Genomic DNA, 24107 nt, shown 5'->3' with positions numbered 1-24107 from the left:
CACCTCACTCATAAAGTAGGAACTTCCACCAACATTTCTTCTCTCTTGAGAAAGTACTACGGGAGAAGCCCTTGTCATTTTCGTCACCTCGCAGGAAAGAAAAAAAAAGAAAAGACAAAAGGAGACCTGTGAGCCCCTGACCTGTGTTGGCTCACAGCTCCCTGCTTCGTAGAGCAGGCGCACTACATCACTGCTCACTGCAGAGGCCCGTAGGTGTGAGCTTAGCCAAAACACGCTGTGCTCCTTCTGGGTGCACATCTCACTCTCTCCGCCACTGTGGGCTCTGAGGTTAACGGCTGGAAGAGGAAGTAACGGGAGGCTCCCACTTCAGCAGGAAATCCCAGCCATGTTTTCCAATCTAGATTTATCAGCAGCAAAGCAGATACTAAATTTCAATTCTCCTTTACGCTTTCCTACTAATTTTCCAACTGACTCAAAAGCTAAAAGAAGGGGGTAATCAGTGTTCTGAAAACCCTAGATTTAGAGTTTTAAATTTCTGAAGAATCTTTTGGTAGAACATTTGTCCACCATGACAGGGGCTGGAAGAGGTCACAAGGAGTGTAATGCTAGTGTGGAATGAGTGGAGAACCACTGCAGCCAAAGATCTCCAAGAGCAGCAGCTACTGGGTGTTGGACATGACCTCTACTAAAGTCATCCAAGTTGAAGGTGAACTTAGGATGGAGAGGAAAAATGTAAGCCAAGTTCTAAATATCTTGATGAATACAAGGCAGTGACCAGGACCTGATGGTGACAGTGAATAGAAGAGAGAAGGGTGGCAGAGCTGGTAACACCCGGGCCTTAATGGAAGACTTTTTATAGGAAGGTGAAGGAATAATGTTTGGAAGTCACAAATGGAGAAGTACACAAATGTCATGCCTGATCCAGGCCCTTAGATTCTTTGAGTTTGGGCCAATAAATATCCTTCAGTGAAGGGAGCTGAAGGGTAAACAATAATCTCAGGGAGAAAGCTAGGTTATATTTAAGGCAACATATAAAATGTTTTGAGAAGATAGTACAAATATACAACCACCACTGGTCTAGAGAGCTTAATGGAAAAGGAGGTTCAAAGGGCGGAGAGCAAAGAATAAAAGGCAGAAAGTGTCCAGGAAGAAGCTGTCTCGTCCCATGCCATCGGCACCAACTGTTGGTTTTCCAGTAAGCTGGATACAATGGGAAGTGATAAAAAAAAAAAAAAAATGATTCATACATACCATAAACACTTTATATAACTTAAAACATAAATGTACACACATGTGCCAATCTTTTGATGTGAGGCCAAGGCCTGTTCTCTGCATATGGATCTGCTGATTGGAGTTATGCATCTTCTGTCTTACATAAACCACATCCTTCATCTGTGATTTCCAGTTTTGCTTTCTTTAAAGTGGAGGGGAAACATAAAGACACTCGGGAAATCATCTGAATGCAGAGCCCATCTAGATTTTTATCACCTCCCACCCCCCATATACTTTTAGCCTTGTCCTACCTACACCTAATCAATTGCAAAGCTTTTGTAGCTAACCTTTATTAAGTCATTCCAAAGCTGGATTTTTATGGAAACAAAATTCAAAGTCTTTCCTGCATTTGATCAATTTATTTACTCTTCACTTAAACTACGTAATTAAAATAAGAAGGAAAACTGGCTAAACAGGTTTGAGGACAAACACAGCACAACTGGCCATTGGAAAGAAGACCACTTAACTGGTGGAAGCAGGAATGCATGGACAACCTAAAGCTTTTGGCTGAAGAAGACATCTATATGCTGAGGGCGGCAATCCATGTGATTAAATAGAGAATGCAGTTTCAGTTAGTTCAGCAAGTCAGTTAAGAGGAGGCCAATATACAGGTGACAAGACTAACTGTATTTTGAGGTATAGGCAAGGACAGGAGGGATGTGAAGTATTATTAAATGGCTTCAAGTTTCCAAATGAAGAGCTGGCATAAAGACATTTTTTTCTTCCCCATGTGCATTCTTTTCCCTTTCCTCAGTCCCTTAATGCCTATGGCTTTTCCTGTTTTAGAGAAGAGAAAATAGAACTTTAAGGAACAAGGTAGAAGAATAGTAAGAAGTCTAGAGAAGGGATCTGAAGCTCCAGAGCCACTTCTGGGCCCCAAGCTATTTCCACTTAACTCCTTTTCTTTTAGCATTGACAATCCTGAATTCCTAAATTTAGCTTCCTTTCCTCTTTCACTACTTATATCTTTCCTTCATCTGAGTTTTTCTGCAAGGTAACTGGGAACCGACACTAATATTCATTCTCTCTTTCTTTTCACTGGTTTTTCAGGAATGTTACTCATAGTAACCATACAGAAAGGGAAGGGTAACAAAATTAACAAAATCGGAAGTATATATACTTTCAAGAAATAAAGTAACAATAGTAACTGCCATAGGGCTAGGCCTACCCTATCCTAACACCATCAGTAATTCCCTTCTTATATTTTCCAATACAGGGTACCCCTTTCATGTCCCTGTGGAATGGATGGAATCCAGCACAATTCCTCCATGTTCCTCAGTGAAGAGCCCCCAGATTGGGAAGTCTCTTGCCCACTACTCTCCACCAATAAATATTACAATAAATATTACAAGGTGGAGAATATTGGGTGCTACTAAAAATGGCCATTTATAGATTAGCCACCATTTACTGAGCACTTACTATGTTTAATCAATGTGTTAAGTGCCTCATGGGTTTCAGTCATCGTCTTGTTTAATCCTCACTGAGGTGATATCATCATCATCATCCCCATTTCAAACAGAAATTAACAAAAATATAAAGATTAAGTATGATGCTCAAGGTCACACAGCAAGTAAATAGCAGAGCCAGGATCTGAATCTAGATAACTGGACCTCAGAGGCTGGGCTCTTAACTACTATACCGCAATGCCCCTTCCCAGAACATCCAGGTTCAAGTGGAATTCATTTAAAATTTAGAAGAATTACCTTTTTGTTACAAACAATATTACTGATTCCCTTCCCCTAACAATTACTCCCATCCATGAACCACAGGAAAAATTGGTTTAGGGCATTCACTTAATTGTTCTAAAGTGATGTTTACCTGATTAAGACAACAACCCTATTTGGAATGGGGTGATAGAAGTCAATATGCCCATCTATCATGAAAGCAATTCCCACTCAGTACTTTTCACAATCCTTCCCCTTGAGCAAACACACAACCTTCTATGACAAAGTGGAGGGTCAGGGAAAGAGAGGCATGTAGCAGGTTAGGAAAGATGGGTAAACCAAGTAGTTACTGGTTGCAAAGTTACATAATTCAAACTTACTTTTTTGGTACACTTCTTGACAGTGTTGATTAATTCTTGTATTACCAGATCTACACTCTTCAAGGAAGGCCCTTTCAGCTTTACAATTTGTTTTTTGACTATTGCTTCGAATGCCATGTCTGGAGTAAACAACCCTGTCCTGAATGTAAGAAAGAAAGCAGCACGTTAGATATTTTAAATTGAATGATATTCAATACTCTTTCTAAAAATGTTTTAATTGACATGCTACTTAAAGCATACAAAAAGCCTAGTTTAAAAGTTACATAGTAGGGGCTTCCCTGGTGGCGCAGTGGTTGAGAGTCTGCCTGCCAATGCGGGGGACACAGGTTCGGGCCCTGGTCTGGGAGGATCCCACGTGCCACGGAGCGACTGGGCCCGTGAGCCACAATTGCTGAGCCTGCGCGTCTGGAGCCTGTGCTCCGCAACGGGAGACGCCGCGATGGAGAGAGGCCCGCGCACCGTGATGAGGAGTGGCCCCCACTTGCCGCAACTGGAGAGGGCCCTCGCACAGAAACGAAGACCCAACACAAGCCATAAATAAATAAATAAATAAATAAATAAATAAAAAAAGTTACATAGTGATTTATTCTATCCACAGTATCATTTGTAATAATATCCTTAATACATTCTATAGATGATTAACATTACCTAAAAACAGTTCCCAAAACGTTTTCAAGGCTCATAATGTGACCTTCAATATTTAACTGTCATTTGTCTCAACTCACTGGTTCACAGCAATACAAAGGAATGCTACAACAGAAATGGTGTCCTAAATTTACATTTCTATTTCTAAAGTATTCCAAAAGCAATCCTCTCTTCTCCTTCATGGAGTAGAAAATGATCTTCACTTTCTGAACACTGAAATAGTAGCATTCCTGGACTACACAACATATTCTTTCCAGGAGAGCTGTATTATAGTGAGCTCAGTGGTTCCCAGTTTGAGGTCCTGGGGTGCTGAAGGAAAAGGAAGGCAGTTAAGTGGAACTATCTTGGAGCTCAGAATGCCTAAATTGTGAATTTACAAAAATGAAAAATGATAACCAAAGTAGCAAGTATCTTTTCATTTGGATGGAATTAATTAAAACTGATGTCATAACAATGCTTTTCTCATGCTGTACAGAAGCTCAGGAAAGCAGGTATGTGTGTGCATGTGTGTGTGTTTCATAAAAAAGTAAAAAATGATTACTCATATTTAAACAAAAGGTCAATGGAGAAAAGCTACAATAATAGGGATCCTGAACTCTGACATATGCCATGCCCAAAGATGTGCAGGCTCCAGATGTTGGTGGTTGATCCTCCCCATCCTAGACCCTCCTCCCTCCCCCTTATTTGGTTACCTTCTCTTCCTGAAACACTCAATTTTATGGTACCTCTTTTGGGAGATTTCTTTAACACTTCCATTTTAGCAGCCTTATTCTATGTCCCTTCTTATTTACTTAGCACCCTGTGCCCACCTCCATTTCTAATTGTACTGTAGTAATCATACTATATTGTAATTGTAATTTCTCCACTTTGGATACAGAATAAAATCCACGTTGTTTAGTCTGACGTTAAAAATTTTCCCGTCTGTCCCTAATCTTCCTTTGAGGTTATTTTCCTCCTTCCTTTCATGCACGCTATGTTTCAGCCAAACCAGACCATTTGCTTTTCCACAAACATATTCATACTAATATTTTATGTCTTTTCCTTCATCTATGATGTTCAGTTCACCTTTCCCACAATTTCAGCCTGTCCAAATCCCACCTGTGCTTCAAAGACCGGACCAAAAATAACCACTTCCTACAGCTCTCCTCCTCCAGTCCTGCCGCTGACTAGGTCTTCCTTCTCTGAATCCCAGCGTCCTACTTTGCACTACAGTAGTCTGAGCACATATTTTAGTCCTGTTACTACACTGGTAGGGAGAGTCGTTATTGTCTTTATCTTTGTTTTCCCCACAAGGAGGGATCCCTTGCTCATCACTGGCACTCAGTGTTAGCAGAACGAAGAAGGACCATCAGGTGGGTCCCCAGTGGGCAAAGATGGTTTCTATTATTCAAATATCTAACAGAATCAGTTGGGAACAAAACTCTTCAAATTAAGTGTATTTAAGGGCATAAATAATCACACCATTAACATGTCTTATACTCAGGACACTGTGCACTTCTTATCATCTTATAGGCAAATGAATTCCAGAATAATAGTAACAACCAATCTCTTCTGTCGGTATGCACGTAAATCAGAAACCTACAATCCTGAATTACTGAGCTTTCGCAGTTACATTCAACGAAAATGTAACTGGTAAGGAGTTTTAAAAGCCAAGTAAAACTACTGTATTTGATTAAGTAAAATACTTTATGACCCACCCCCCCACAAAACGTAATTTGGTTCTACTGCATTTATCAAATCGGTATGTTCACATACTAGGTCTGCCCAGCTAAAGAGCAAGACATAGTTTCTGTACCAAATGTATTCTGGATTTGAGGGACAGGGAATAGAATTAATAGGGAACTAGAAATCCTGTTGAAGGTTAAGAAAAAGACATTGGATGTGGTTATAGATGTTGTCTCCTTTTCACTTTGTGAATGCATATTTGCCCATACTATTTGAGACTTGTAGAGGAGATTTTCTAAATTTTGTAAGGATAGATAATTCAAATGTCATAACTCCTTTGGAAAATCACCCATCACACGTACACTCAGGGTCAAGTTTTGCTCTCTCAGCCTCTGTTCCCAAAATAGTCTAAAGTTGGCCCTGTGGCAAAAGCTGAGATACAACCAGCCAATGGACTGGGGACCCCTCCTTCATGTAAGATGATCATGAAGTAGGCAACCTGTCTTCTTACCTTGAATTCAGGACGCCTCAGTTTAACATATGCTCCATTACATTGTATTTAGCCCTCTATACATGAACTCAAGAAATGTGTGTTTTAAATCCATTTATTTTTTTATCAATTATTTTTATCAATTCATTTATTTTTTTATCATTTATTTCTGTAATGAAAGTAAATGAAAATAATCCCACTTCATACAAGGGTGAATTCAGGTACAAGTTCTCCTCCCAGTCTCATGTCCCTCCGCTCTCCTGTCTACATTCCTAACTCCAGTCCAAATGTATGGCTTCCTGCTCCACGAATACGTGCTGCCCTTTGCCACCTCCATGCCTTTGCTCACATTACTCCCTCCACTTTAAGCCCCCTCTTTTCTCCTCCAGCCTCAACAATCTCCCTCCTCTCACATCTCATTGCATTGCCACCTACCCCATACACGCACAAACGGACACACACACACACACACACACAAGCACATGTATCCACACAGACACCTTTGCTTGTTGAAATCATTCTTGTTCTCAAAATAGGCAAGGTGTGACTCTAAAGTAACCACCTTCATTAATCTTTCCCAATCTTGCCCCATAAATCCAGCCAAAATTAATCTATTTGGTTTCTGTGTAAGTAATGATCACTTATGAGCAAGTCTGGCCTCTGTCCCTGAAATACAGAGCCCTGAAGAACAAGGTCTTGTTCATCAGTAAATCCCTGATTGTTCAGAGCACAGTGCTGTGAGGGCAGAAAGGGTTTTTGCTTTTTTAATTGTAAACAGACAGTATGCCAATAGTAGAAATTACCATTGAATCCAAACGAGGATTTCCTATTTCTTACTCCCACCTCTATATTCTACTCTGCTCAGATGATGAAAAGGCTACTTCACTAGCCATTCATAAACATTAACATTTTTTAGTAGCTCGAACTGAAGACAAGGAAAATGTGAAGCACTTGCCTGATACCATGTATGTTTTTGATTGCATAGCTTATTTCTCTTCGCAGTTCTTTCTCATTGAACTCCATCTGCAGATGCAAAGTGAGCCACAGTTATGACACTTAATTCCTTTGAATAATAATATCATTGAATATTAAAATATGAGAATAACTTGACTCCGTTATTAATAAAGACTCATGTCTTTCCTAACCTAAACCCAGATGGTCAAAACATCTGTTTATATAAAGTTTAAGGCAACACAGAACATTAGGGATTTCTGGGAGTTTTAGTGCAGCGGATTTTAACTCTATTATAGATAAGGAGTGCTGTGCATAAAGGATGACTTCTGGACATAAATCTGGCTATTCATTTGAATATATAATTCTTCATTCTTTTGCTGAATATAGTAAATGTATTCACATATGAATGCATAAATAAGAGTGTCACCTGATGTACAACGGCAGTCCAGCTGTGCTGAGATTAACAATGGCTGTCTTTTCTCCCTGGCCATTTTAACCACCTGAGTTCAAAGCCTCTTTAAAAGAGGAAATTAATAATATTTTGCCAATCCAACACAGGATAGACTACTGTATAAAAATTTCCCATAAGTTCTAGGTATCTTAAATTTATTTGGAAGTAGGGTCAAAGTGTCATAGAGCTTAGACCTGGAAGGGACATCAAGAGAACATTTGATTCAGCCCCTAACTTTTGAGATTTGGCCTCTCCAGCCTCATTATCTGTCCATTTTCCCCCTCACACTTTATGCCATAGAGCAATGAACTGCTTTAGTTCCACAGCTCAGTCTTTACCATTCCTCCCTTTCTGTCTGGAACAACCTCTCCTGTGACTAATCCCACCTCTTCCTGCTTAACTAGCGGCTCATCCTTCTTAAGTCAGCTCAGAAGCCAGGCTCCTTTACACAGTCGGGCTGGGATTCATGTCCGTGGGCCTTGTTTCCATAGCACCCTGCGCTGAAGTTTGTCACTTTACCTAGCACATTTTAATGAAACTGTCTATTTACCCATCTGCCTCCCACATCAGGAAATAAGCACCCGCCTCTCGATGTGAGGCGAGTAACATAGTCCCTATAATTACCTAGATGCCTATTGGGCATTTCAAGCTGAACATATCCAAAACAAAACTCTTGATTCATACTTCCACACTGAACTTTTCCTCAGTTCCCCTCATCTGACGGGCACTAACATTTGCTCAATTGTGCAAGCCAAAATCTTGGAAGTCATCTTGAATCTTCTCTTTTTTGCATCTCCCATATCAATCCAACCCCCATTGACTCTACCTCCAAAATCACAAATCCATCCACTTCTCTCAAGCCTCTCTTCTGAGGCATTTTTACTATAAAGCTAAAGAAGTTTAAGTTTCAGGACTTCTCCCTTGCATAAGCTCCTTCCAAGACCCGTGTCTGAGTTTATAATTTTATATTCTTCTTCTTCCAGGGGATCCCCAAAATTGTATAGGCTTCAGGCCCTACAGAAAGTGGATCCACCCCTGCTCTGGCCTACTGTTTAACGCACCTTGTTTCCCTCAGTCCACTCTTGCCCCTTTACAATTCAACCCACACAGTGTTCTTTTAAAATCACCAACCAAATCCAGTCACCAACTAAATCCTTAAAACTCTCCCCTAACTTTCCATTGTTAAATGTAAACACTTCACAGCAACCTAGAAAGCCCTGCGTAAACTGGGCACTTCCTTCCTCTGAATTCATTTTCTTCCCCCCCACCCGTTCATCAGCTCTACCCCAGCCTCAGCTGTTCCTCACCTGCTGTACAGGTGCTTGCTCTAGGGCTTTGTCCTTGGCTTCCTGCCTTGAACAACCTTCTTCCTCCAGATACTTACAGGTGACCTCTTCATGCCATTCAGGTCATGCTTTAAAGACCCCATAGTCAGAGAGAGCTTGCCTGAATATTCCATCAAAACTGGCTTAGCCAATGGGGGACTACGGACAATTGTTTCTTGGTAGTGCCTGAGTTATCTACCAAGTTTTATCATTTGTATTTTTCACATAATGTTAATTCCAATGTGCTTACACTTATATTCTACTTTTTCAATTACCTTTCTTATGTGAACAGTTTCTGATTCTTAGTCTTTAATTTTTTTCATCTTATATAATCCAATAAATTGATATTCCATAAAAAAATTTTAAATAAATGTTAGCTCTTATGCTTGACCAAAAAAAAAGTGGCTTATGCAACTCCCCTCTCTCTCATACTATGTTACATAATAATACCTGATATTTTTTTCCTTTTTTATTTGTTAATTTTCTGTCTTTCCCCACCAGACAGTATCTCTGTCTTGATCCCTGGCACGTAGATCACTGGTACACAGTAGGTACTCAAGAAATATTTTTAAATTAATTAGACAACAAATAAACCAATTTGTCATTGTTGAATTATTGAAATGTCATTAGATCCCATTAAATAAAATCAGAACCATCAGTAAGAAAATAACTTCTCTCCTAAATCTCATTATCTGAGTATGGAGGCTTTTGTTTAAAGAAAACCACTTACCACTCACATAACATTTAATGAAAAGTTATGTAGAACAGAATATAGAAATGAAATGAAACAAAAGGAAAAATAACATTTGGTACAAACCTTTACTATCTCAAAAGGAAAACGTTCATGGAAAATACGATTGATTTTAGCACCCCCTGAGAGCTCCAGGGTATCTACTTGATCCCCTGACCCTTCAATTCTCTTCTCAAAGTCCACAGCAAATTGCTGAACCATCCTATAATTGTGAAAGAGAAATAAATTCAAGTTAAAGTTATGAGGTTTCACATTTTTCATTTTAATTTGCTATGGTTAGCAATTCTTTTCCTGGTGTTCTTAGCGGCACCTACTGGCAGAATTAACATTGCACTCTATTCATTACTGAAAATGTAACTATAGGAAATACACGTTATTAACATTTATTTCAGACATTTAATTTAAAATATATATTTTAAAAGTAAGGAACCAAGATGGAGGAGTAGAAGGATGTGCTCTCACTCCCTCTTGCGAGAACACCAGAATCACAACTAGCTGCTAGACAATCATTGACAGGAAGACACTGGAACTCAGCAGAAAACATACCCCACATGCAAAGACAAGGAGAAGCCACAATGAGACGGTAGGAGGGGCACAATCACAGTAAAATCAAATCCCATAACGGCTGGGTGGGTGACTCACAGACTGGATAACACTCATACCACAGAAGTCTACTGACTGGAGTGAAGGTTCTGAACCCCACATCAGGCTTCCCAACCTGGGGGTCCAGCAACGGGAGGAGGAATTCCTAGAGAATCAGACTTTGAAGCCTAGTGGGAATTGATTGCAGGACTTCGACAGGACTGGGGGAAACAGAGACTCCACTCTTGGAGGGCACACACAAAGTAGTGTGTGCATCGGGACCCAGGGAAAGGTGCAGTGACCCCAGGGGAGACTGAACCAGACCTACCTGCTAGTGTTGGAGGGTCTCCTGCAGAGGTGGGGGGTGGCTGTGGCTCATTGTGGGGACAAGGACACTGGCAGCAGAAGTTCTGGGAAGTACTCCTTGGCGTGAGCCCTCCCAGAGTCTGTCATTAGCCCCACCAAAGAGCACAGGTAGGCTCCAGTGTTGGGTCGCCTCAGGCCAAACAACCAACAGGGAGGGAACACAGCCCCACCCATCAACAGTCAAGTGGATTAAGGTTTTACTGAGCTCTGCCCACCAGAGCAACAGTCAGCTCTACCCACCACCAGTCCCTCCCATCAAGCCTCTTAGATACCCTCATCCACCAGAGGGCAGAGAGCAGAAGCAAGAAGAATACAATCCTGCAGCCTGTGGAACAAAAACCACATTCATAGAAAGACAGACAAGATGAAAAGGCAGAGGGCTATGTACCAGAGGAAGGAACAAGATAAAACCACAGAAAAGCAACTAAATGAAGTGGAGATAGGCAACCTTCCAGAAAAAGAATTCAGAATAATGATACTGAAGATGATCCAGGACCTCAGAGAAAGAATGGAGGCAAAGATCGAGAAGATGCAAGAAATGATTAATAAAGACCTACAAGAATTAAAGAACAAACAAACAGAGATGACCAATATAATAACTGAAATGAAAACTACACTAGAAGGAATCAATAGCAGAATAACTGAAGCAGAAGAACAGATAAGTGACCTGGAAGACAGAATGGTGGTATTCACTGCTGCGTAACAGACTAAAGAAAAAAGAATAAAAAGAAATGAAGACAGCCTAAGAGACCTCTGGGAAAACATTAAACGCAACAACATTTGCATTATAGGGGTGCCAGAAGGAGAAGAGAGAGAGAAAGGACCAGAGAAAATATTTGAAGAGATTATAGTCGAAAACTTCCCTAACATGGGAAAGGAAATAGCCACCCAAGTCCAGGAAGCGCAGAGAGTCCCAGGCAGGATAAACCCAAGGAGAAACACGCCGAGACACATAGTAATCAAATTGGCAAAAATTAAAGACAAAGAAAAATTATTGAAAGCAGCAAGGGAAAAACGACAAATAACATACAAGGGAACTCCCATAAGGTTAACAGCTGATTTCTCAGCAGAAACTCTACAAGCCAGAAGGGAGTGGCATGATATACTTAAAGTGATAAAAGGGCAGAACCTACAACCAAGATTACTCTACCTGGCAAGGATCTCATTTAGATTTGATGGAGAAATCAAAAGCTTTACAGACAAGCAAAAGCTAAGAGAATTCAGCACCACCAAACCAGCTCTACAACAATAGCTAAAGGAACTTCTCTAAGTGGGAAACACAAGAGAAGAAAAGAACCTACAAAAACAAACCCAAAACAATTAAGAAAATCATCACAGGAACATACATATCAATAATTACCTTAAACGTGAATGGATTAAATGCTCCAACCAAAAGACACAGGCTTGCTGAATGGATACAAAAAAAGACCCATATATATGCTGTCTACAAGAGACCCACTTTAGACCTAGGGACACATACAGACTGAAAGTGAGGGGATGGAAAAAGATATTGCATGCAAATGGAAATCAAAAGAAAGCTGGAGTAGCTATACTCATATCAGATAAAATAGACTTTAAAGTAAAAAATCTTACAAGAGACAAGGAAGGACACTACAGAATGATCAAGGGATCAATCCAAGAAGAAGATATAACAATTATAAATATATATGCACACATATATAGCACTTCACACATAGGAGCACTTCAATACATAAGGCAACTGCTAACAGCTATAAAAGAGGAAATCGACAGTTACACAATAATAGTGGGGGACTTTAACACCTCACTTACACCAATGGACAGATCATCCAAAATGAAAATAAATAAGGAAACAGAAGCTTTAAATGACACAATGGACCAGATAGATTTAATTGATATTTATAGGACATTCCATCCAAAAACAGCAGATTACACTTTCTTCTCAAGTGTGCACGGAACATTCTCCAGGATAGATCACATCTTAGGTCACAAATCAAGCCTCATTAAATTTAAGAAAATTGAAATCATATCAAGCATCTTTTCTGACCACAACGCTAAGAGATTAGAAATCAATTACAGGGGAAAAAACGTAAAAAACACAAACACATGGAGGCTAAACAATACGTTACTAAATAACCAAGGGATCACTGAAGAAATCAAAAAATACCTACAGACAAATGACAATGAAAACACGACGATCCAAAACCTATGGGATGCAGCAATAGCAGTTCTAAGAGGGAAGTTTATAGCTATACAAGCCTACCTAAAGAAACAACAAAAATCTCAAGTAAACAATCTAACCTTACACCTAAAGCAACTAGAGAAAGAAGAACAAACAAAACCCAAAGTTAGCAGAAGGAAAGAAATCATAAAGATCAGAGCAGAAATAAATGAAATAGAAACAAAGAAAACAATAGCAAAGATCAATAAAACTAAAAGCTGGTTCTTTGAGAAGATAAACAAAGTTGATAAGCCATTAGCCAGACTCATCAAGAAAAAGAGGGAGAGGACTCAAATCAATAAAATTAGAAATGAAAAAGGAGAAGTTACAACAGACACTGCAGAAATACAAAGCATCCTAAGAGACTACTACAAGCAACTCTATGCCAATAAAATGGACAACCTGGAAGAAATGGACAAATTCTTAGAAAGGTATAACCTTCCAAGACTGAACCAGGAAGAAACAGAAAATATAAACAGACCAATCACAAGTAATGAAATTGAAACTGTGATTAAAAATCTTCCAACAAACAAAAGTCCAGGACCAGATGGTTTCACAGGTGAATTCTATCAAACATTTAGAGAAGAGCTAACACGCATCCTTCTCAAACTCTTCCAAACTATAGCAGAGGGAGGAACCCTCCCAAACTCATTCTACGAGGCCACCATCACCCTGATACCAAAACCAGACAAAGATACTACAAAAAAAGAAAATCACAGACCAATATCACTGATGAATATAGATGCAAAAATCCTCCACAAAATACTAGCAAACAGAATCCAACAACACATTAAAAGGATCATACACCATGATCAAGTGGGATTTATCCCAGGGATGCAAGGATTCTTCAATATACGCAAATCAATCAATGTGCTACACCGTATTAACAAATTGAAGGAGAAAAACCATATGATCATCTCAACAGATGCAGAAAAAGCTTTTGACAAAATTCAACACCCATTTATGATAAAAACTCTCCAGAAAGTGGGAATAGAGGGAACTTTCCTCAACATAATAAAGGCCATATATGACAAACCCACAGCAAACTTCATTCTCAACGGTGAAAAACGAAAGCATTTCCCCTAAGATCAGGAATGAGACAACGATGTCCACTCTCACCACTATTATTCAACATAGTTTTGGAAGTGTTAGCCACGGCAACCAGAGAAGAAAAAGAAATAAAAGGAATACAAATTGGAAAAGAAGAAGTAAAACTCTCACTGTTTGCAGATGACATGATACTATACACGGAAAATCCTAAAGATGCCACCAGAAAACTACTAGAGCTAATCAATGAATTTGGTAAAGCAGCAGGATACAAAATTAATGCACAGAAATCTCTTGCATTCCTATACACTAATGATGAAAAATCTGAAAGAGAAATTATGGAAACACTCCCATTTACCACTGCAACAAAAAGAATAAAATACCTAGGAATAAACCTACCTAAAAAGGTAAAAGCCCTGTACTCAGAAAACAATAAGACACTGATCAAAGTAATCAAAGATGACACAAACAGATGGAGAAATATACCATGTTCTTGGATTGGAAAAATCCATATTATGACAATGACTATACTACCCAAAGCAATCTACAGATTCAATGCAATCCGTATCAAACTACCAATGGCATTTTTTACAGAACTAGAACAAATCATCTCAAAATTTGTATGGAGACACAAAAGACCCCAAATAGCAAAAGCACTCTTGAGGGGAAAAAAAGGAGCTGGAGGAATCAGACTCCCTGACTTCAGACTATACTACAAAGCTACAGTAATCAAGACAATATGGTACTGGCACAAAAACAGAAACATAGATCAATGGAACAAGATAGAAAGCCCAGAGATAAACCCACGCACCTATGGTCAACTAATCTATGACAGAGGAGGCAAAGATATACAATGGAGAAAAGACAGTCTCTTCAGTAAGTGGTGCTAGGAAAACTGGACAGCTACATGTAAGAGAATGAAATTAGAACACTCCCTAACACCATACACAAAAATAAACTCAAAATGGATTCGAGACCTAAATGTAAGACCGGACACTATAAAACTCTTAGAGGAAAACATAGGAAGAACACTCTATGACATAAACCACAGCAAGATCTTTTTTGATCCACCTCCTAGAGTAATGGAAATAAAAACAAAAATAAACAAATGGGACCTAATGAAACTTAAAGTGTTTTGCACAGCAAAGGAAACCATAAACAAGACGAAAAGACAACCCTCAGAATGGGAGAAAATATTCGCAAATGAATCACCGGACAAAGGATTAATCTCCAAAATATATAAACAGCTCATGCAGCTCCACATTAAAGAAACAAACAACCCAATCCAAAAATGGGCAGAAGACCTAAATAGACATGTCTCCAAAGAAGACATACAGATGGCCAAGAAGCACATGAAAAGCTGCTAAACATCACTAATTATTAGAGAAATGCAAATCAAAACTACAATGAGGCATCACCTCACACCAGTTAGAATGGGCATCATCAGAAAAACAACAAATGCTGGAGAGGGTGTGGAGAAAAGGGAACCCTCTTGCACTGTTGGTGGGAATGTAAATGGATACAGCCACTATGGAGAACAGTATGGAGGTTCCTTAAAAAACTAAAAATAGAATTACCATATGATCCAGCAATCCCACTACTGGGCATACACCCAGAGAAAACCATAATTCAAAAAGACCCATGCACCCCAATGTTCATTACAGCACTATTTACAATAGCTGTGTCATGGACGCAACCTAAATGCCCATCGACAGCCTAATGGATAAAGAAGTTGTGGTACATATATACAGTGGAGTATTACTCAGCCATAAAAAGGAACGAAATTGACTCATTTTTTGAGACGTGGATGGATCTAGAGACTGTCATACAGAGTGAAGTAAGTCAGAAAGAGAAAAACAAATATCGTATATTAACGCATGTATGTGGAACCTAGAAAAATGGTACAGATGAACCGGTTTGCAGGGCAGATGCTGAGACACAGATGTAGAGAACAAACGTGTGGACACCAAGGGGGGAAAATCGCAGTGGGGTGGGGATGGTGGTGTGCTGAATTGGACGATTGGGATTGACATGTATACACTGATGTGTATAAAATTGATGACTAATAAGAACCTGCAGTATAAAAAAACAAACAAACATAACAACTAATACTAAACTTTCATTGGGTTATTTGTATGGAAATATGTTAATATAAATGTTTCAGACATTACATGAAATTTCTAAAACAACAACAACAACAACAACAACCAAAAACCCTCTAGGATCCACCCACCTCTGTTACTTTTTTCATTAAGGTCTCTTGATTCTAGGTTCGAACTACACTCTTTTTTAAAAAAATTGTTCTATTGAAGTATAGTTGATTTACAATGTTGTGTTAATTTCTGCTGTACAGCAAAGTGATTCAGTTATACATATATACACATTCTTTTCTATTATGGTTTATCACAAGATATTTAATATAGTTTCCTGTGCAAACTACACTCTTTAGAGTTCATCAAACAGTACCACAGTTGTCTAGTGTCTGTCTCTGGTCCTCTCCTCTTAATTTCCCTGTCTGAGCATAGGTCTGGAAGAGACCTTCCTCTTTCTTCCCCATCCTAAGTCCCCACATGCTCAGATGCAGGTACTTGGCCCATGACGTTGCCCTTTCCCTTTCTCTCCACCAAAAACTCCTGGGGTTCCTTGGCTCTGATTCTACACTGCAGTGACCCCCTCTCCTTTTCTTTTTAAAGTCCAGTTTCCTTATCATGGCTTTGAGTTCCCTTCTCCCTTTTAGGTCCTGAACTGCCTCCCCAGCTTCATCTCCCACCCCTCCAGTCTACACTCCGTCTGCTCCCCCCTTCCATCTACCTGACTGTTCCCAGGCATTCTCCACTCATGCATTTTTCCTTGTCTTTGCTCTGGCTGTCCTCTGCCTTCAGTGTCCTTTTTACTATCCTTTACCCATGGAAATTCTACTTCTTCTTAAAGCTTTGCTGAGTTCTGATAGCCCTTCCTCTGTAAAGCTTTCCCTGCTTCCCCAGTCAGAACAAATCAGAACTGACTGCAGTTCCCCTCTCTGCTTTTTTTTTTTCCAGTGCTACCTGCTCAGGATATCTTTCTTCAGGAAAAAGTTATCATATGTAGGTAAGGACTGGATTCTCAGCAAGGTATCACATTGGAAAACAATTTGCTAAATTATTTGGTCTAAGGTGTTAATTAGCTGATAAAGTTTAACTTACAAATATAGGAGGCAGGTAATTACAGTAGACAGACTATATCATTGAGAGTCAGGAGACCTGGATTGAATCTCAGCTCTGATTCCTCCCTTTATCCCTCCCTACCTCCCTTTCTTCCTTCCCAAAATGAGGCTGGCAAAGTAAACATCAGCCAGGTAATGCAGGGCCTTGCAGCCCATGCTAACTGTAAACAGAAATCATTAAAAGATCCTAAGCAGAGGATTGAGAAGATCAGGTTTCTGCTTTGGAAGGATTTTTGGTTTGTTTGTTTGTTTTTGTAAAATATACATAACATTTAACATTTTAATTACTTTTAGGTGTATAGTTCAGTGGCATTAAGTACATTCACGCTGTTGTGAAACTATCACCACCATCCATCTCCAGAACTTTTTCACCTTCCTAAAGTGAGATTCGGTATCTATTAAAAAATAACTCCCCATTCTCCTCTCCCCCTATCCCTGGCAACCACCATTCTACTTTCTGTCTCTACGAATTTGACTCTTCTAGGTACCTCATATGAATGGAATCATACAGTATTTGTCCTTTTGTGTCTGGCTTATTTCACTCAGCGTAATATCTTTAAGGTTCATCATGTTGTAGCATGTGTCAGAAGTTCCTTAATTTTTAGGGCTGAAGCATACTCCATTGAATGTATATACAAAAAACCCCCTCATGTTTTATTTATCCATTCATACATCAGTGAACATTTGTGTTGTTTCCATCTTTGGCTATTGTGAATAATGTTCCTATGAATGTACAAATACCTGTTCAAGTCTTTGCTTTCAATTCTTTTGAATACATACCCACAAGTAGAAAAAGAAATAAAAAAATAAAATAAATAAAATAAAATATATTTTAAATATCTGTGTCATTAAATGCATTTGCCCATTTAGTTACAACCATAAAATGGTATTTTAAAATACTTAAATTAAGAATTAAAGTTAAGCAATAAAACCTTATATATAATGGTCAAATGAGCCACAACTCCTGTGACATTACAATCACCTAGTGTTCCAACTGCTCCAGCTGAGCCCCCTCATACTTCATGAGCTACTCTCTTCCCTGGGCCCAGCATCACAGACCTCATTCTGCCAGAACAATATAAATTTCTGACTCCCCACCCATGCCCCTCTACAACTAGGTCTAGCCTTGTTTTCCAATGACTCCTCAGAATTTAATAAAATTAAAACACCTTACCCCATCACCTAAGATTCTCCATGGTCTGGCCCTGGAGGCCCCATCTCTTACTTCTCACCCCCACTCACCTTCCAAGCCAATCATAAAGAAGCTATTTGCAGTTCCCCACATGTACCAAATCTCTGTGCTTTTAGACTTGTTTTCCTTTCTGCTCTACCTTGTGCTTCTTTGTCTGGCTAATTTTTATCTGTCCTTCAAGACTCAGTTCAAGCATTAGTTTTTACAGGAAACTTTCCATGATCCACAGCCCTATTCCCCACCATCACTCACTGCCACCCAGATGAAGGGCCCCTCCTTGGCTTTCTCAGAATATTTTCAGCATAGCACTTAGCAGAGTACATCACCATCGTGCATCTATCAGTCTCTCTCCAAAGGGCAAGGACCATGCATTTTATTTATTTCCCCCTGCCTGTCATACAAGAGGTACTCAATAAGTTCAATGAAGGAATGAATTACCTCAAGGCAGTTGGTAAAAAACAAAGAAATATATTACAGAGAAAAATTGACTACTTGTATTTGTGATTAGTAGGTTTAGAAACTCTAATTTTGACATACTGGAACACTTTCAAATTCAAAATCTGTTAGATTAGGAAAAAAAACTCAAACCACCTAAAACTTGAATCTTTTATTCTCTTTCATCAAAATCATGGATGAATTAAAAGTAACTGCAAATATTTAGGCCAGAAAACTTAGAATATAATTAGATGTAGCTATGTTCATGTGTATGCTAATATTAATCTAACTTTAAACACCTGGAAAGGTATGAAACATTGGGAAACTTTTGAAAATTCACCTCCATTCCCTGTATCCTACAGCCCAGCCACCTGGCCCACTAGAACAAGCCGTACCGAAGTTCACACTCTTCTCTTGACCTCCTTCTTCCACCTGACAAACTCCTCCCATACTTCAGGGTCTCATTCAAGTATCTTTTTCTCTGTGAATTCACACTTTTCCTCACATGTAAGTGCTCTTTACCCAGGTTCCCTTAACATTTTATTCTTACCAGAAATGTAGCATTTATCAGATTTTAACACAGTTGTTTATATGTCTGTTTCCACTGCTCTACTGTGGCCGCTTTTTGAGGGTTAAAATCTTATTCACTATTGAATTCCCAGTAGTTAGCACAGAGCCAGTCATCAAATAGGATACACAGAGATGAGAGCAAGGCAAGAAGGAAGTAATGAAGAAAGCGGGTGAGGGAGGAAGGCAGGAAGGAAGGAAAGAAGGAAAAAAGGAAAGAAAGAGCTGAATCAGCTCCCTAACAAGGGAAGAATCCAGCTGTGGAAAATTGTAACCTGAGTCCAACAGAATTACAGAGGCAAGATCCAGTCTTTGCAAAGAGAATAGTTTCAGTTGGGTGTTAGGATGATGACCTAGGGTCTAAACAGAAATAGCTTTCCTTTCTCTGTAACTTAGAGAGTTTTATAGGAGCTTAACCAAAGCCAAGAATAAAAAGAAAAGATAAACTAGGAAAGAGATGAATCCAAGAAAAAAAATTCTTTCCACCGTATGATCTTATTATTTTTTTAAATGGAGCAATATAAGATAATGCATTTAATATGTTACTTAATTTGAACATTTAGAAATTTCCCCACAAATAAAAGGAATTATGTTGTGCATTTTAAATGCCAGATTAAGGGTATTTTGATTACAGGACTGCAGAGGGAGAAAGGGGCCATAAGAAGTGACAAGCATCATCTTTAGAGATGGACTTCAGATGTCTTGGAATGTAAGCTGGTCAGTGGGGGTCTTCTGGTGGAGAGAGAGGCAATTTGCGGCACAGGGATAAAAGAATAGATGAGGCTGAAAGGGGCTGAAAGAAGGAATGAGGATAAAAGACATAAGGGGCTGGCAATTCTCCAACAACTCTGCTATCCTAACCCAAGAACCCTCAGGGATAAATCTAATAACCCAAGGATAAGACAGCAAGATCATGAAGGAGTAAAAAGATACTTGGCAGTTTTCACATTTGTGTTTCTAAAGGGCTACATTAAAATCATTACCAAAAAGGAAAATAATTTAAATGTGTTCTTACTGTGTGTACTTTTTTAAAAATTAAATCCTTGGTTCTCATTGCATTGAAAAATACACACAGATAGATGATATGAAATGACTGAAATAAAAAGATAATAACTACAAGTGACAACAATAGAAACAGTTGCTTTTCTACAGGAACTTAGCCCACTTCTAAAGACTAAGGGCAAAAAAACCCTGCTGAGTTATCACTGTTGGTTTTGCTCATTTACTGAATCCAATTATAAAAACACAATATAAAATTGGGCATAGGATTGGGCATCGGTTAAATTTATAATAATAGAATTAATATCAACAATTATTTTTTTAGAAAACAAAGATTCAAGGCTCATTGTATGACATATATAAAGCCTCACTCATATACTTTACTTTTATGAAAAAACCTAGAAAATGGCATGACAAATAGACTAAGGAAAAAGAAAACTGAAGAGTTAGTTTAAAATGCTGAACAAGAGAAGGGAAAGGTAACTCACTGCAGCAATGCTTTGGTCTTCCTGGTGGGGTCTTCTGGCTTGAAGTTTTTATAGGCTTCTACTTCGTGTTCTATGGACAGCAACTGTCCCTGCAGTTTGTTCCTGAAGTTAGGTAGGGTGTCTCGAATGTGGTTGGTAAGTTGCTAAATAAAACAAACAAAATCATGCACTCATACAACAGATTGAAGATCAACTCAGAAGACAAAAATCGCCTTCACTGTTTTCCAGGTCATTCAAAACCTTAAAAAGCCATACATACATGTGAGACTGACTGTGTAGACAGATAACTCCAACTCTCTCATCCACTGCCCTACGGCGAAGCTCAAAATTCCTTCAGCTAAAGTCACTTGCTCGGACAATCTTTTTATGTCTGGGATACCCTGTTAAAAGGCAGCTAATGTTACTAATGAAGCTGCCTAATAACACCTTAACATGGATTGATTTGTCAGATCAGCTACCTTGTCGAAAGGAACCTTAAGTTAGAATGTGGTACAAATGAAGGAAATGGAGAGTTACAGGTGCTGCCTGAGTTCTCAGGACCAAATGTCTTACCACTGGTGGAGCTCAGAGGTACCTGTCAGCTGTTAAGTTCCTCTCCATTTTATAGCTCAGGCAGGTGTTTCCTCTTACCTCCACCTTTAGGCCCCAGTCCAACTGTGGTTAGCCACTGGCTTACACCCTCAACAGGCTGCACATAAGCTTTCTTGTTGATATCTCTACCTAACCACCTGCTTGGCATTTCCACTGAAGTCATCTGCTGGCACCTCAAGCTCAGTCTGATAAAAAATTCTCCAAGAGATTTTCTAAGAGGGACACAATTAATTGAGAACAAAGGTGGGATATAAACCCAGGCTGGTTAGCTCTCTGCCTGATGTTCTTTCTATTATAGTGTAATTAAGGAAAGTCTGAATTAAAAGGAAAAAAAAAAGATCATCTTCTTGAACTGCTTAAGGAATAAACTCAGAATCAAGAGAAAGAATATCAACTTCATAGAAATGTAGGAAAAAGAATAATAAATTTAAAGTAAGGGGAATAAATAGACCCAGACTGACTGAAGAACCATTTTAAATCACTTTTATGTTCATCTGAGGTTACCTGGATATATCTATTCAATAAATCTATAGTTATTTAATTGTCAATAGTTCATACTATATTATACCCTTGTCCACAGTTATGACTTATCATGTTATTCCCCTGGCATGTGCTGCCATTATGGCTCTGAAGCAGAAAACAAAAGAAGGGAGAAGACTGCATTCCCAGTAGCAATTCCACAAGACACAAACCCCCAAATCTAAGAGTAACAGTAACCACGAGAAACCAATAGCCACCTGACTGCCATGTGAGTGGTAAATAATCAAAATACTTGGTTTCTACCATTTGTTTCTCATATATCTCAATAGCAAAGCAATACTGTGGACCACTCCTAGCTTTCTAAAACACTTCCTTCCTTAGCTTTCATGACCCCAGCTCCTGTCATTTTTCTCCTAACCTTTCTGAATAACGTCTCCATCTCCTTTGCCAAGTTGTTCTCCTCTGACAGACCTGTAAATATTGATATTCCTCAAATGTGGGTCCTACACCTCTTCTTTGGTCACTGTCTGTTCTCTACTAAGGCAATCATTTCATCCATGGTTTCAATAAATATTCAAACACCTGTGGCTATGGACATGTTATCTAAAGACCAGACTTCTTATCTTTGGTGAGGGTATATGTATTAGACCACCTGCCTGACTTCTCCTCTTGGAAGCATCAACCTCAGCATGTCTGAAAAAAAGTACCTAATATTCCCTTCAGGGTTCTCCATTTTGATGACTTCATAACAACCTGGGAACTTGGGAGTTATCCTTGACTTTACCTCTCCATCACCCACCAGAGCTAATCTACCACCAAGTTCTCAATTTTCCAAAACATTTCTCAAATCTGCTTTCTTTTCCCATCTCCACTGGCCCTAACTGAGACCAAGCTACCATCGTTTCTCACTTTGACTCCTAAGTGGTCCTCTCATCTCTACTCTTGATCTTCCTATCTGCAACCACCATAATCCTTTCTAACCCACAGATATGACTGTGTTATTCCCCTTCTCAGATTCCTTAAGCAACTGACTCCCCACTGCTCTTAGGATAAGAGCCAAAATCCTTAACTTGGCCTACAAACACTGTAGGATCCAGCCACTGCTTGCATCTCCAAATTCATCTCTTACAACTCATTCCCTCATTCTCTGCGCTCCAGCCATAATAATATTCCTTTCTATTCCTCAAAACTGTCCTGTTCTCTTCCAGTTTTTGCAATAGTAACTGGCTCAGGGTCAGAGGTGTTGGTGCACATTAAATCAGCAATAAAATTATCTTAATTTCAAACACAGTATGAAGGTCCTTGAAGCAAAAGAGAAACGGATTATCTAGGAAATGAAAGATCTTCAGTATAACATTTATTCAATTTTCAGTCAACCAGAATCAGTTATGCCATAATTTAGGGGTCACCTGTAGTAACCAAATGGTCAATCATATCCATCCAATATTCACAACTTAATTTATTTCTAACTTTATCTTTCTAATCATCTTAGTGATATTTCTCTAACATTTTTTTTCTTAAACCAATACAGGCATGAAAGCAGTAATCAAAAAAGAATTTTACCAGAGCTAAATATATTGATAGACTATCATGGTTCTTGTATGACAAACCAGTGTTCCTTCTCTAAAACATGTTCATAATTTTTAAATGACACAACTATCACTGCTTCATGGCTTCCAAATACTCATCTACCCTTAATTTAAAAGTACAAATTTCACATTAAAATAGAAGTACAATGTCTCTTGAAATAGAAGTGCACCACTGTTTTTTATTTTCTAAAACTTCTTCAATTGTTTTGCCCAAATGGTTCGGGTATAATGTAACAAGCAGCCTATTACTGCGATAGCCTCTACTGACACTTTCTAGGAGGGAACAATCAGAACTTTCGATAATTACTTGACTGATTTAAGTTCATAGATAAAAGTTACAGAGTGTTTTTTTTTTTAATCTTAATTGGAGTATAAATGCTTTACAATGCTGTGTTAGTTTCTGCTTTATAACAAAGTGAATCAGTTATACATATACATATGCCCCCATATCTCTTCCCCGTTGCGTCTCCCTCCCTCCCTCCCACCCACCCTTCTTATCCCACCACTCTAGATGGTCACAAAGCACCGAGCTGATCTCCCTGTGCTATGCGGCTGCTTTCCACTACCTATCTATTTTACTTTTGGTAGTGTATATATGTCCATTCCACTCTCTCACTTTGTCCCAGCTTACCGTTCCCCCTCCCCGTATCCTCAAGTCCATTCTCTAGTACGTCTGTGTCTTTATTCCCGTCTTGCCCCTAGGTTCTTCATGACCTTTTTTTTTTTTTTTTTAGATTCCATATATATGTGTTAGCATACGGTATTTGTTTTTCTCTTTCTGACTTACTTCACTCTGTATGACAGACTCTAG

The 24107-nt window shown here is 39.0% G+C and overlaps 1 protein-coding gene across 6 annotated transcripts in view; it reads right to left on the bottom strand.

Moving 5' to 3' along the window:
- DNM3 (dynamin 3) overlaps nucleotides 1-24107 on the bottom strand; it is a 571218-nt gene that overhangs the window by 340858 nt on the left and 206253 nt on the right. For all 6 annotated transcript variants that reach the window (XM_036859907.1, XM_036859878.1, XM_036859887.1 and 3 more), the window contains exons 7-10: nucleotides 20637-20779; nucleotides 9625-9760; nucleotides 7033-7100; nucleotides 3278-3416 (exon numbers count right to left, since the gene is read on the bottom strand). In XM_036859907.1, coding sequence (XP_036715802.1) covers nucleotides 3278-3416; nucleotides 7033-7100; nucleotides 9625-9760; nucleotides 20637-20779 — 486 coding nt within the window. The remainder of the gene's footprint in view (nucleotides 1-3277; nucleotides 3417-7032; nucleotides 7101-9624; nucleotides 9761-20636; nucleotides 20780-24107) is intronic.

This window comes from Balaenoptera musculus, chromosome 1, assembly GCF_009873245.2.
Source record: "Balaenoptera musculus isolate JJ_BM4_2016_0621 chromosome 1, mBalMus1.pri.v3, whole genome shotgun sequence".
Taxonomy (NCBI): domain Eukaryota; kingdom Metazoa; phylum Chordata; class Mammalia; order Artiodactyla; family Balaenopteridae; genus Balaenoptera; species Balaenoptera musculus.
This window is presented reverse-complemented; position numbering and strand designations above follow the sequence as displayed.